The following is a 12,615-nucleotide window of genomic DNA, read 5'->3' as shown; positions in this document are numbered from 1 at the left end:
GACTCTGGCTGTGGAGTTCTTAATTTACTGCAGCTTCTGTATATATTTTGCAGGAAGGCCGATGAAGAGGGAATTACAGTAATGAATATGAGACTTTATGAAACAATGAAACATTTTGAGCATCAAAAGGACAGAGTCGGGCAATGTTACAGAGATAATAGAATGAAATTTTGGCCAGAGACCTAATGTCAATGTCAATTTATTTATATAGCACATTTAAAACAACATAGTAATGCTGCAGCCAAAGTGCTTTACAATAATAGAATAAAAGAGAAAACAAAAACAATAAACAATAAAACATAAATAGTAATACAATATATGAACATAAAATAAGATAGATAATAAATAGAAATAATATTATATGATCACAAAGAGGAAAACCATTAGTATTACTGAAGGTCACTGAATGCAAGTGCAAAGAAGTGAGTTTTTAATCTTGTTTTGAACTATTCAATTGTAGATGACTCCTTAATATGATGAGGTAGAGAGTTCCACAGGCGAGGGGCAGCAGCTGCAAAGGCCCTGTCCCCCTTGGTTTTACACTTGGTACGAGGGACAACAAGAGACAACTGACCAGAAGATCTAAGCACTCTGGATGGCTGGTGTAAAACACACAATTCGGATAAATAGGCAGGAGCAAGCCCATGTAACGATTTAAAAACTAGAAGCAAGATTTTAAAATCAATTCGAAAACTGACAGGCAGCCAGTGTAATGAAGCTAAAATAGGAGAAACAGATTCATACTTCCTTGCCCCAACCAGAAAGCGAGCGGCAGCATTTTGGACCAGCTGTAACCTGTGTATCAGAGATTTGCTAATCCCAGAATACAGCGAATTGCAATAATCGAGGCGAGAAAAAATAAAAGCATGAGTAGCTTTCTCAAGATCTTTAGAAGATAAAAAAGGCTTGATCTTACCTAATAGACAAAGTTGGAAAAAGCAACTCTTGACTACAGAATTTACTTGTTTCTCAAAAGATAGGTTACTATCAAATGTAACACCAAGATTGCGGACTTGAGGTTTGGAAAAGGCAGAGAAAGAGCCAAGAAGTCCAAGACCAATTTGGGCTTTAGCTGATAGACCCACTATAAGCACCTCCGTTTTATTTTGATTTAGATCAAGAAAATTATTGGCCATCCAGGATCTTAGTTCAGACAGACAGTTGTGGAGTTGATTTGTTGTAGAGTTGCAGACGGGAATATAAACCTGAGTATCATCAGCATAGCAGTGAAAAGAAATGTTAAATTTCCTAAAAATCGCTCCAATAGGGTGAAGGTATATAGAGAATAAATAGGACCCAAAATGGATCCCTGAGGAACACCATATTTAAGAGGAGCAGTAGATGAAAAAGAGGAATTTAAAGTCACTGAAAAGTGTCTACCAGTTAAATATGACCTGAACCAGTTAAGAGCAGCCCCTTTAATCCCAACAAGATGTTCGAGCCACATCAGCAATATTTCATGGTCAATGGTGTCAAAGGCAGCGGACAGGTCAAGGAGGACAAGGACTGCCACATCACCTGAGTCAGTAATAAGAGAGATGTCGTTGAACACTTTCAGGAGTGCCGTTTCAACACCATGATAAGGCCTAAAACCAGATTGGTAGGTCTCAAATAAATTATTGTAGTTAAGGTGATCGACCAATTGATTATAAATAATTTTTTCTAGAATTTTAGCCAGAAATGGCAGCTGGGAAATTGGACGAAAGTTGGTTAAAACTCCAGGATCTAATCCTGCCTTTTTTAGATGGGGACAGACTGCAGCATGTTTAAAAAATGAGGGCACAACCCCCGAACTAATAGAATCATTGATAATGGCTAGTAAAGATGGGGCCAACACATCAAAGGCTTCCACTAAGAGACGTGGTGGTACAATATCGAGGGGGCTGGAAGCTGGTTTAAGGGTGTCAACAGTTCTTTTTAGCATTGAAAGTGAGACTTGATCAAAGGAATCTAGAACAATGTCATGATTAACAGTAGGAAGTTCATAGCCAGTTTGAACAATGCCACGGCGGATAGTATCAATTTTGCTGACAAAGAAAGATTGAAACTGCTCACATGAATGAACAGTGCTATTTAATCCCATCATAGAATGAGGCTGAATGGCTGCATTAATTGAATTAAATAAAACCCAAGGATTGGTAGAATGGTGGGATACTAAATCGGCAAAGAAGTCATGTTTCGGTTTCTTAACTTCAGCCTGAAAATTGAAAAGAGAAGTCCTGAAAATCTGTTTAGAGATAGTCAGTCCATCTTTTTTCCAACGCCGTTCAGCAGTTCGACAGGCGCGGCGCAGTGATCGCGTAGTTTCATTTAGCCAGGGAGCAGGTCTTACCTTAGTACTGTGTATCTTGGGCGGAGCAATTGCGTCTAAAACCGTTTCACAGGAGGAATTAAATTTTACGACAGAGTCATCGATATCATTATTTTGGTCGTGCAGATAAAGACTAGAGAAAATGGTTTTAAAATCAGATATAATGGAAGAATTTAAAAAGCGCGAGCAGCGTGGTGGACGGCTATTAGTCGGGAGATCAACAGTAATATGCAGATCCATCATTACAGAAAGGTGATCAGTGAAAGAAACATCACATAAATCAATACTATTCACTGAAATATCACGAGTAAGAACGAGATCAAGGGTGTGACCGAGAGAGTGAGTTGGCGTATTAATATGCTGTATAAAATCAAATGAGTCCAATAGCGATATAAAGTCTTTGGCCAAAGGTTTCAATTGACAACAAATGTGAATGTTGAAATCACCAACAATAAATATTTTGTCATGGGAGAGGGTGATGTCAGCCAGGAGATCAGAGAATTCAGAAATGAAAGTATCATTAATTACAGGTGGTCTATAAACCACAGCAAACAATAAAAAATGTTTAGCTCAAAGCTACGTGATGAATCAAACAAAACACCAAGATTTCTGACAACAGGAGCAGGTTTGACAAGTGTACTATCAATAGAAACAGAGAACTTGGATGCCTTAGAGAGTAGGGAGTTTGAGCCTACCAGCTCCATCCATAGCTTAAGATCAGTGATGCAGTCAGTGAGTGTGCTGGGAAGTGAGTCTGTAGGGGAGTGTGTATTAAGATATAACTGTATATCGTCTGCATAACAGTGGAAGTTAATGCCGTGTCTGCGAATAATCTGACCTAAAGTAAGGGTATAAATTAGAAAGAGTGATGTGAAGGATTTATATCGGCCGAGTGTGACAAACTGTTGCAGATTAGAAAGATATAATGTGAACTAAGCTTGAGATCCCTACAGTGGAGAGACATGAGAGGAGGATTTCATGATTAACAGTGACAAATGCTGCACTTAAGTCAAGAAGGAGGAGAAAATTAAGTGAACCGCAATCTGCAGACTGGAGAAAATCATTAACTACACGAAGAAGAGCTGTCTCAGTGCTATGCTGTGTATGAAAGACTGAAAAAACTCATAGAGTGTATTGTCTAGAAGAAAAGCATGGAGTTGTGTAGCAACCATGCGTTCCATTACCTTGGCCAAAAAACTGTAACTGGAAAGAGAGGAAAGCCAAATCAGGTTTTTTAAGGATTGGGGTAACTGCAGCAGTTTTGAGGGCAGTAGAGACAGAACCTGAAATGAAACATGCATTTATCAATGAGGCAACAGGAATGCTAATTATGAATGAGCATGTCTTAAGCAGATAAGTGAGGGCAGGACCAAGTAAAGAGGAGGAGGAATTAGACTTATTAATAAGTTCAGAGATAGCAAGAGTGCCAACAGGCGAGAAACAAGTGAGTCTTGATGATGGAGGTGGCAGATCAAAATGAGTGAGTGATTGAGGTGTGGAGGGGAAACTGTGATAGATTTGATCAATTTTGGTATCAGAGAAATGTAAGAAAGTTTGACACTTTTCAGCTGTATTGGGCATGCTAAAGGAGGGGGTTGGAAGAGTTTATTAACAGTCCTAAAAAGACTTCTAGGTTTAGACCTAGCACCATTTATGAAAGTGGAATAATAGTTGGAGTGAGCAGTGTTAAGGGCATCCTATAAAGTATGTGCTCAGTATAAAGCTGTGAATGAACTATTTTCTTATAAAGCCACTCAAGATGCTGGCAAGTGGCTATATATATATATATATATATATATATATTTGAAAGAACTCAATAAGTAGTTTAGCTGTCAATGTAGTAAAGACTAGGTAACTAGGTCAGGTAGCTACAACCAATAAACAGTGAATGATTTATCCTAAGTGTTACTGCAAAACAATTCTCCATTAGACAGTGTCTATTGCATTCCGCTGTATTCCTAATACTATATGCATGTGTAATCTAAGTAATGTGTTTTCTTAGTTTCTTCTTTTGGTGGTGTCTTTTGTGATGGCTCCAAACCCTTTCATAGTTTTGGTCATAGGAAACATGATCACTCTCTTCTCATCACTACTACATAAAAACTTAAATATATTCTCAAACAGATTGAATCCATGTCAGAGTCACAGGGACCTATGGCCTATGCCCAGAAGCTCTGGTTTACTGCTAATTACTGATTATTATTCTTCATTGCTTGTTACACCTGTTTGTGCCTATTCCTTATAGAACACAACGTCTGTATAAACAACACATTTTTGGGTTCATTTAGTGAGTTACTTAAATTTGCAGCTGTATTTCTATATGTCTTTATGTCCAGGAACCAATTTCCAATCAGGGTACCATGTCTTTTTTGAAGAAGGAACATTCCTATATGCTCACGCTGTAAACCCTTCAAGTATTTTCTCACTTGCTCCTAATAAATACCTAGATACTTACCATTGTCTCCTTTTGTATGGCCTGGTAACATTGGTTAATTTAGGCCCTTCTAGCTTTTCACTCTCACTGCTGCACTTTTACATACACTGGAATTATGAAAGAACTTAACCTGTTTTGAAGAATAACATAAGACATAATCTGCATTACGCAAAATATACAATGAATTATTTCAAACTAAAATTTGAAAATCATACTAAAATTTTATTTATTGTTTCCAACAAGGCACAATTCTTGATAACCTTGGAAGAAAAGGCAATTGTGTGAAGCAAGGGCAATGTCCATGTGAATATAATGGTGGTGTTTACCAATCAGGAAAAGGCAGAGTGTCATTTTGTGAGTCATGGTGAGTTGCTAATTGAAAAACAGAGAACAAAATAATTACAATGCTTCTATACTGCATACTTTTTAATAATATTTGTAAAATAATCCCCGATTGTAGTACTTGCAATGGTGGACAATGGAATTGCCAGCAGAAAAAATGCACATCTCGTTGCAAAATTGAAAGTGGCTCCTTCATCACAACATTTGATGGCAAATCCTACACTGTGAATGGAAACTGCAAATTTATCATAGCAATGGTGAGTTGTTAAATACAAGTAAAATTTGATTAATTTTGGTGGTTTCTTATAACTACTGGTCATCTAATATTTCTGTACCTTGGTTTTAATGAAGGGCCAGCTCCCCAACTGGACTCTTACAGCTGACTTAAGTGACTGTAACAAGGGGAGATGTATCACTGAAGTTAAACTTTTATATAATACGGTAAGTATATTAATAAAATTAAAAATTGGTAATTTTTTTTTTGGGTACGATATTGTCTGTTAGAAATGGCAGCTACCAAAAATGTATAATCTACTGTAAATAACATGTACGCATAAAATATTTATTTTAATGTATTTATAGTAGTTTAACCCCTGACTATGATGGAGAGGATGGCTTATCTTAAATACAGTATTTGGCTGTTTAATATTGTTTTATGTATTTCATGAAACGGTTTAGCTAGTGTGCAGCATTGTAGTGCAGTAACCCACATCAGGCTTAAACAATAGTTTCATTGAAATGCTAGGGTATCTAGAATGATTTCCAAATTGCCCCATGGTTTTATGGCTTTTCTCAAAAATGTTCCTCACGTATCTTTGAGGTTAATAGACAATCCTAATTTTCCCCCCATGGAAAATGTGTGTGATTCTTGACTGAATGAAATGGTACCCTGTTCAATTGGCTTCACATTGTTCCTTTTGCTGTCAGAATAGTTTATATCTTTCCTCATTGCATCAGTCAGGAAAGCAATGAGCATAGTACAGTTTAGAATGATCTGTTATTATTTCATTTATTTAGGTTTAGTATATCCATATTTTTCATGCATTTATCTCCACAAAGTTTCTCAATCTTATATTATTGAAGAAACTGATTTGTTTTCTGTTTTCTGTTTCTTCTTAATTTACTTTGAAGTACTTTTCTTACTAGACTTTCTTGCATTAATATGTTAGTGCTCAAAAGCTTTGCATTTTAGTTTTTCCTGCCATATGAAAAATTAAGCAATTTTTTTGCAAAAATAAATGTACTGTTTGTGCTCTACAGTACACGTTTCTCCATGTCCCCTATTTCCAATCGAAACTACTTTGTTTTCTTTGGTTCTCTGTCCTTCAACTGTATAAGTCCTGTTTTAATAATGGCCTCCCATTCAAACCCATTTTTAGTCACTGTAGTTTCTTCCTTATCCTTACTTTTTTCTGCTTTCATCTCCTGAAATGATTGAGTCTTGAAGCATCCTAATTTGAGTGTGTATATAGATTTCTTATTGAAAGATGAAAGATGAGAAGAAAACCTGAAAAACACCTATTGTTCTGAAATGTTATTTTCATTATGAATTCCAATAAACCAATTGTTATTTTTCTTTTTTATAGACTGTGTACAGTATTTCTCCTCAAAATGTTTTAGCTGGATCGAATGTGGTCACTTATAACTATGGCACAGGTAAAAAAAAAATCAAATCTCAGTTAAAAGTAATTAATTTTAACGTTAGTTAAATTTAACTTTTTTTGAATGCTTACCTATATTATGAAAAGTAGACAACTTCAAGGACCATAGGGTACTGGTTATCAATAAAGACTGTGCTGTATTAGCTGGAGCAAGTCATTCAGTTGAAAATGATATTTTGAAAACTACAAATAGAATAATACAATTGTCACCTGATGCGGAAAAAAAACCTAAGTAGAAACGAAGCCTGTTTTCATATCACCTGTTCAGGATTATGAAGAATTTGGTGGTGCCTTGTTGAAACAGATGGGACTTATATGACACATAAGTGTTGGATCTGAAACAGGATACATTGAGAAAAAGCAGGAAGTTAATGAAATAACATTCTTGGATTATCTTAACTCAAATCAGAGACATGGGGCTGACACAGATTTTTCTGGTACAGTTTGGTGCAAGGCAGGAACCAAATCTGGATGGGGCAGGAATGCATTCCATGGCATACTCCTCCAAACTCATTCATTTAGAGTCATCAATGAAAGTAACCTGCACATTAGTAGCATGTTGGAGGAAATCAAGGACATGCCACACAAATGTGGTAAGAAAGCACACGCTCCAAGCAGACATTACCCAGCCCAGGATCCCAGCTATGGATCCTGACAAGCTGGGAACAATAATTACATGGCTAGTGCTTTCATACTTTAAGTACTGAAGCACTAGGCCTTGTTTAGCTCAATGATCACCAAGAAAAGTAACATGCTGAGTTATTCCAGGCTGAAGGATCAAATCTCTATCAGATATTTCAATGTCTAACAAAAGTAAACTCCTTAAGAATCTCTTATGGCCTTAAGCAGTCTTTTCTGCTACATATTTTTGATTCAGTGTTAATCACAGTTTTTACACTCAAATTTCTTTTAGTCATGCCATCTGTGTTAATTTTAGAGCAAACATGAATAAAGTGTTAATGTTATTTGACAGGAATGTGTCTTTTCTATAGTAATTACAGTATGTACTTGTTTATATTTTGTTAATATTGGAATTTGTATTGATTGTACAGTACTTCCTTAATTGGAAAGCATAAGACAACACTGTGGTGTATTGGCTGGTGCTGTAGCCTCACAGCTTTAGGGAAGTGGAATCAGCACTAGTTTGGTCACTGTCCATGTGGGTGGCACCAGCTTCTCCTCTCATAGCATGACTAGATAAAACTACTCCCCCCACACTTTCAATCTAATTAAACAAGTATGAGAATGTTATATTATTTATAGATAAACTAGCTTAATTCAATATATCCAATTGGATAAATTAAAGCACATGTGGTTTCTTTTTAAATGTTAATTTAAAAGTTTCTTTATAAAGATATGTAAATAAGCTTATGAGTAAGTAAAAGTTAAGGCTATAAGAAAATCTTGAAGTACTGAGCAATATACAGGGGTGGGCAGATTCAGTCCTAGAGGGCCGCAGTGGCTTCAGGTTTTTGTTCCAACCCAATTGCTTAATAAGAAGCACTTATTGCTCAAGCAACACTTCTGCTTCATTTTAGTTGTCTTGTTAAGATTTTGAACCCATATTGCACTGGGAATAACTCGTCTGTTTTAGATGATATCCTTAGAAAGGAAGAAAAATCTAGGATATCAGAATGACTTGACATGGCAGAGTTAAAGCACTAGCAAGCCATGAAATTAAATAATTGAAAAGGATTGGTTTTTAATTAAGCAACTGGGTTGGAACAAAAACCTGCAACCGCTGCGGCCCTCCAGATTTTGCCCACCTGTGGTTTAGTATATGAACATGAAAGTCATAAAAATTAGTTAACACATACAGTTATTCTGCAGAACAATCATAAATCAAACCTACAATATAAGAAAAGAGCTTTTCAACACTAGTACAGAAGATTTGACAGAAGTAAGTTGTATTAGATTACCATGAATAAACATTGTACCTTACATCTTAGGAATGTACACAAAAATGGAATGTGCTAACAGGTTAATATTCATTTTTACAAATGAAAGCATGGGAAAAATGCCTCAAAATACAGCCAAAAGTATTCAGGAAATAAAACTGACTCTAGTAGTTTATTAACTGGCACTTGCGTTTATCAGCTAGAATTGCACTTGTCTGTTTCAGAATAAACCAGTCTGGAAATATAACATATGTATTGCATATATGTTAGGGTGGCAAATCACCTGGTGCCAGTTCAGCTGTTTCTCACATATGTTGTGCAGCTGCATTTACCTTGTAAAAAAGGAGATTCCAATTTGTGTCAGGGTGCATTAAAGCTGTCATTTGATGAACCATGGCTTAACCTAAGGATTGCAGAATTTCATCAACCAATATACAGTGGGATGCAAAAGCTTGGGCAACCTTGTTAATAGTCATTATTTTCCTGTATAAATCGTTGGTTGTTATGATAAAAAATGTCAGTTAAATATATCATATAGGAGACACACACAGTGATATTTCAGAAGTGAAATGAAGTTTATTGGATTTACAGAAAGTGTGCAATAATTGTTCAAACAAAATCAGGCAGGTGCATAAATTTGGGCACCACAAAAAAGAAATGAAATCAATATTTAGTAGATCCACCTTTTGCAGAAATTACAGCCTCTAAACGCTTCCTGTAGGTGTCCAATGAGAGTCTGGATTGTGGTTGAAGGTATTTTGGACCATTCCTCTTTGCAAAACATCTCTAGTTCATTCAGGTTTGATGGCTTCCGAAAATGGACAGCTCTCTTTAACTCACATCACAGATTTTCAATTATATTCAGGCCTGGGGACTAAGATGGCCATTCCAGAACGTTGTACTTGTTCCTCTGCATGAATGCCTTAGTGGATTTTGAGCAGTGTTTCGGGTCGTTGTCTTGTTGAAAGATCCAGCCCCGGCACAACTTCAGCTTTGTCACCAATTCCTGGACATTGGTCTCCAGAATCTGCTGATACTGAGTGGAATCCATGCGTCCCTCAACTTTGACAAGATTCCCAGTCCCTGCACTGGCCACACAGCCCCACAGCATGATGGAACCACTACCATATTTTACTGTAGGTAGCAGGTGTTTTTCTTGGAATGCTGTGTTCTTTTTCCTCCATGCATAACGCCCCTTGTTATGCCCAAATAACTCAATTTTAGTTTCATCAGTCCACAGCACCTTATTCCAAAATGAAGCTGACTTGTGCAAATGTGCTTTAGCATACCTCAAGCGGCTCCGTTTGTGCTGTGGGCGGAGAAAAGGCTTCCTCTGCATCACTCTTGCATACAGCATCTCCTTGTGTAAAGTGCGCCGAATGGTTGAACGATGCACAGTGACTCCATCTGCTGCAAGATGATGTTGTAGGTCTTTGGTGCTGGTCCGTGGGTTGACTCTGACTTTTCGGATAGACAGAAGCGACGAATGGTGAGAAATCTTTCTTGGTCTGCCACTTCGAGCCTTAACTTGAACTGAGCCTGTGGTCTTCCATTTCCTCAATATGTTCCTAACTGTGGAAACAGACAGCTTAAATCTCTGGGACAGCTTTCTGTATCCTTCCCCTAAACCATGATGGTGAACAATCTTTGTCTTCAGGTCATTTGAGTTGTTTTGTGACCCCCATGTTGCTACTCTTCAGAGAAAATTAAAGGAGGAGGGAAACTTACAATTGACCCCCTTAAATACTCTTTCTCATTATGGGATTCACCTGTGTATGTAGGTCAGGGGTCACTGAGCTTACCAAGCCAATTTGAGTTCCAATAATTAGTTCTAAAAGTTTTGGAATCAATAAAATGACAACGGTGCCCAAATTTATGCACCTGCCTGATTTTGTTTGAACAATTATTGCACTTTCTGTAAATCCAATAAACTTCATTTCACTTCTCAAATATCACTGTGTGTCTCCTATATGATATATTTAACTGACATTTTTTATCGTAACAACCAACGATTTATACAGGAAAATAATGACTATTAACAAGGTTGCCCAAACTTTTGCATCCCACTGTAAATCTTTTGTGTAATGCAGGCCAGAGAGACATATTGTAATTTGAGTGAATTAAAATACATTATCAATGTATCAAATACAGCATCACCGAAGTGCAAGAACAAGTAAGTCACTTTCATAGAGGATGGATGGTCAACCCAAAACATCTCGGCACATGTTAACTATTGTACAACGAAAGTAGAAATGGAAGTGGCAGAAAGAAAAAATGATCGGGAAGTGAAATGCAAAATCAAAGTCAAAATGGGCAGTAGTCAAAGGACAGAAAATCCCATGAAAACCATAGTAACAAAGCCCAAAACATTAACTTTGTTGAAAGAATCATACAAAGTTCTGTTCCCATGAAAATATTTAATAACCGATCAAATCGGGCTACAAATGTTACGTTTGTGAAATCCATACTTTCCCAGCAAAGAATTACTTGTGTTTTTTGTTTTTTTTTTTCACTTGAAATGATTTTGTTATGGCACTGATTTGTCCTTAAAATAGACCTTTTCAGCCAATGTAATGAAGAGCTTCCTGTTTAAACGGGGCTGCAAGACGTGAACTCCGCTCTTTGGCGCACCTCATTTGATTTTTTCCGGCAAACAAATTTTCAAAACAAACCATATTTTACGACTCTAATCAGAGTCGGAGTAATAATTATGTTGGTGTGGTCATTTTAGATCGGAGATCGGCTAAAATTTAAACAATGACCGTTGTTAATACCCAGCTGTCATTACTCAGTTTGCCAATAAATGTCAGAAGGACAGATGCCAAAACCGAACTGCCCAAAGATAGATTTTGACATACCAAGCAAATGGCAATGCGTTCTAAATTGCTTATGGTTCCGGAGCTGTCGAAGGGTTTAAGTCAGTCGATGATGTTAGCCCTGGAAAGTACGCCCCACCAAAACAACGTTCCAAAGACCAACCGAACTTACTGGTATCTGCTCGAACCAACACTGACTTACTATACTCGGCCGCCCAGCGGCGTCACTAAATGCATTCAAACATTCTTAGCCAATCATGCAATACTGCGTCCGCGTTTGCCAAGTTATGTCCGAACTACAGAGGCAGAGTCCCATTGCATGGTTCTAACTTGTATTGAGTTGAGGTATTGACACAAACACCATGCATACGGGGTATTGGCGCAAACACGATACATACGGATAGTAAAAACAAGTAAAAACACTAAAATGGCTGTGTATGTGAAAAGCAAAATGGCAGCACTAGAATGAATGCATTTAATGTTATAAAAATGATACAACACGAAAACGTCAAAAAAAAAAGTACAAAAACCAACAACTAGAGGATAAAAGATCCCAGAATAATTAGTTGTTTAAGATATGACAGTGGTATTTAAGAGGTGACACCACAGAACATGGTGCTAGTACGACTTGATTCATTACCGAATTCAACATTGACTGTTCACCTTTTTTGTCTGTGTTGGAACTTTGTTGAGCTCAAGTATAATAAATTACTGTGCAGTGGCCTTGAGTTATCTTCAATGATAACTGCTTCTTCTCCATTAAGACTTATTAACCTCTTGATTTGCTCCTTTGAGAAAAAAAAGTTGAATGTTCTGCCATGTCAGAAACCGCAGAGTGTAAAACAAAAGGGCAGGAGATGAGAGGCTCAAAACGTAGTTAAAACAGATGAAAGTGGAAACCATGAGATCAGAGGTTGAGGTGCTAAATCCCAAAAGATAAAACTAATGCCAACATCAAAATAACATATGAAGTCCAGTAACCCTAAAGTCTTTTGAAGAAATAAAAACAGGCAAAAGTATTTCAACAACAATCCATAAACTTGGACATGGAATAATGGCCACTAGGAATCGTATGGTGGTTAAAAGGGTGCTGTTCCCAACAACAAAAGAGGCATTGTATAGCTGAGCCCATGATAAAAAAATTACAACACAG

General features: G+C 37.0%; 1 protein-coding gene across 1 annotated transcript in view; it reads left to right on the top strand.

Moving 5' to 3' along the window:
* The window catches only part of LOC120534551 (mucin-19-like), a 75,818-nt gene that overhangs the window by 33,039 nt on the left and 30,164 nt on the right, over positions 1 to 12,615 (top strand). The window contains exons 10-13 of the mRNA XM_039762146.1: positions 4,989 to 5,109; positions 5,206 to 5,344; positions 5,439 to 5,528; positions 6,674 to 6,743. Coding sequence (XP_039618080.1) covers positions 4,989 to 5,109; positions 5,206 to 5,344; positions 5,439 to 5,528; positions 6,674 to 6,743 — 420 coding nt within the window. The remainder of the gene's footprint in view (positions 1 to 4,988; positions 5,110 to 5,205; positions 5,345 to 5,438; positions 5,529 to 6,673; positions 6,744 to 12,615) is intronic.

This window comes from Polypterus senegalus, chromosome 8 (genome assembly GCF_016835505.1).
Source record: "Polypterus senegalus isolate Bchr_013 chromosome 8, ASM1683550v1, whole genome shotgun sequence".
Taxonomy (NCBI): domain Eukaryota; kingdom Metazoa; phylum Chordata; class Cladistia; order Polypteriformes; family Polypteridae; genus Polypterus; species Polypterus senegalus.
The sequence above is the reverse complement of the archived record's forward strand: the minus strand, read 5'-3'. Positions and strand labels throughout refer to the sequence as shown.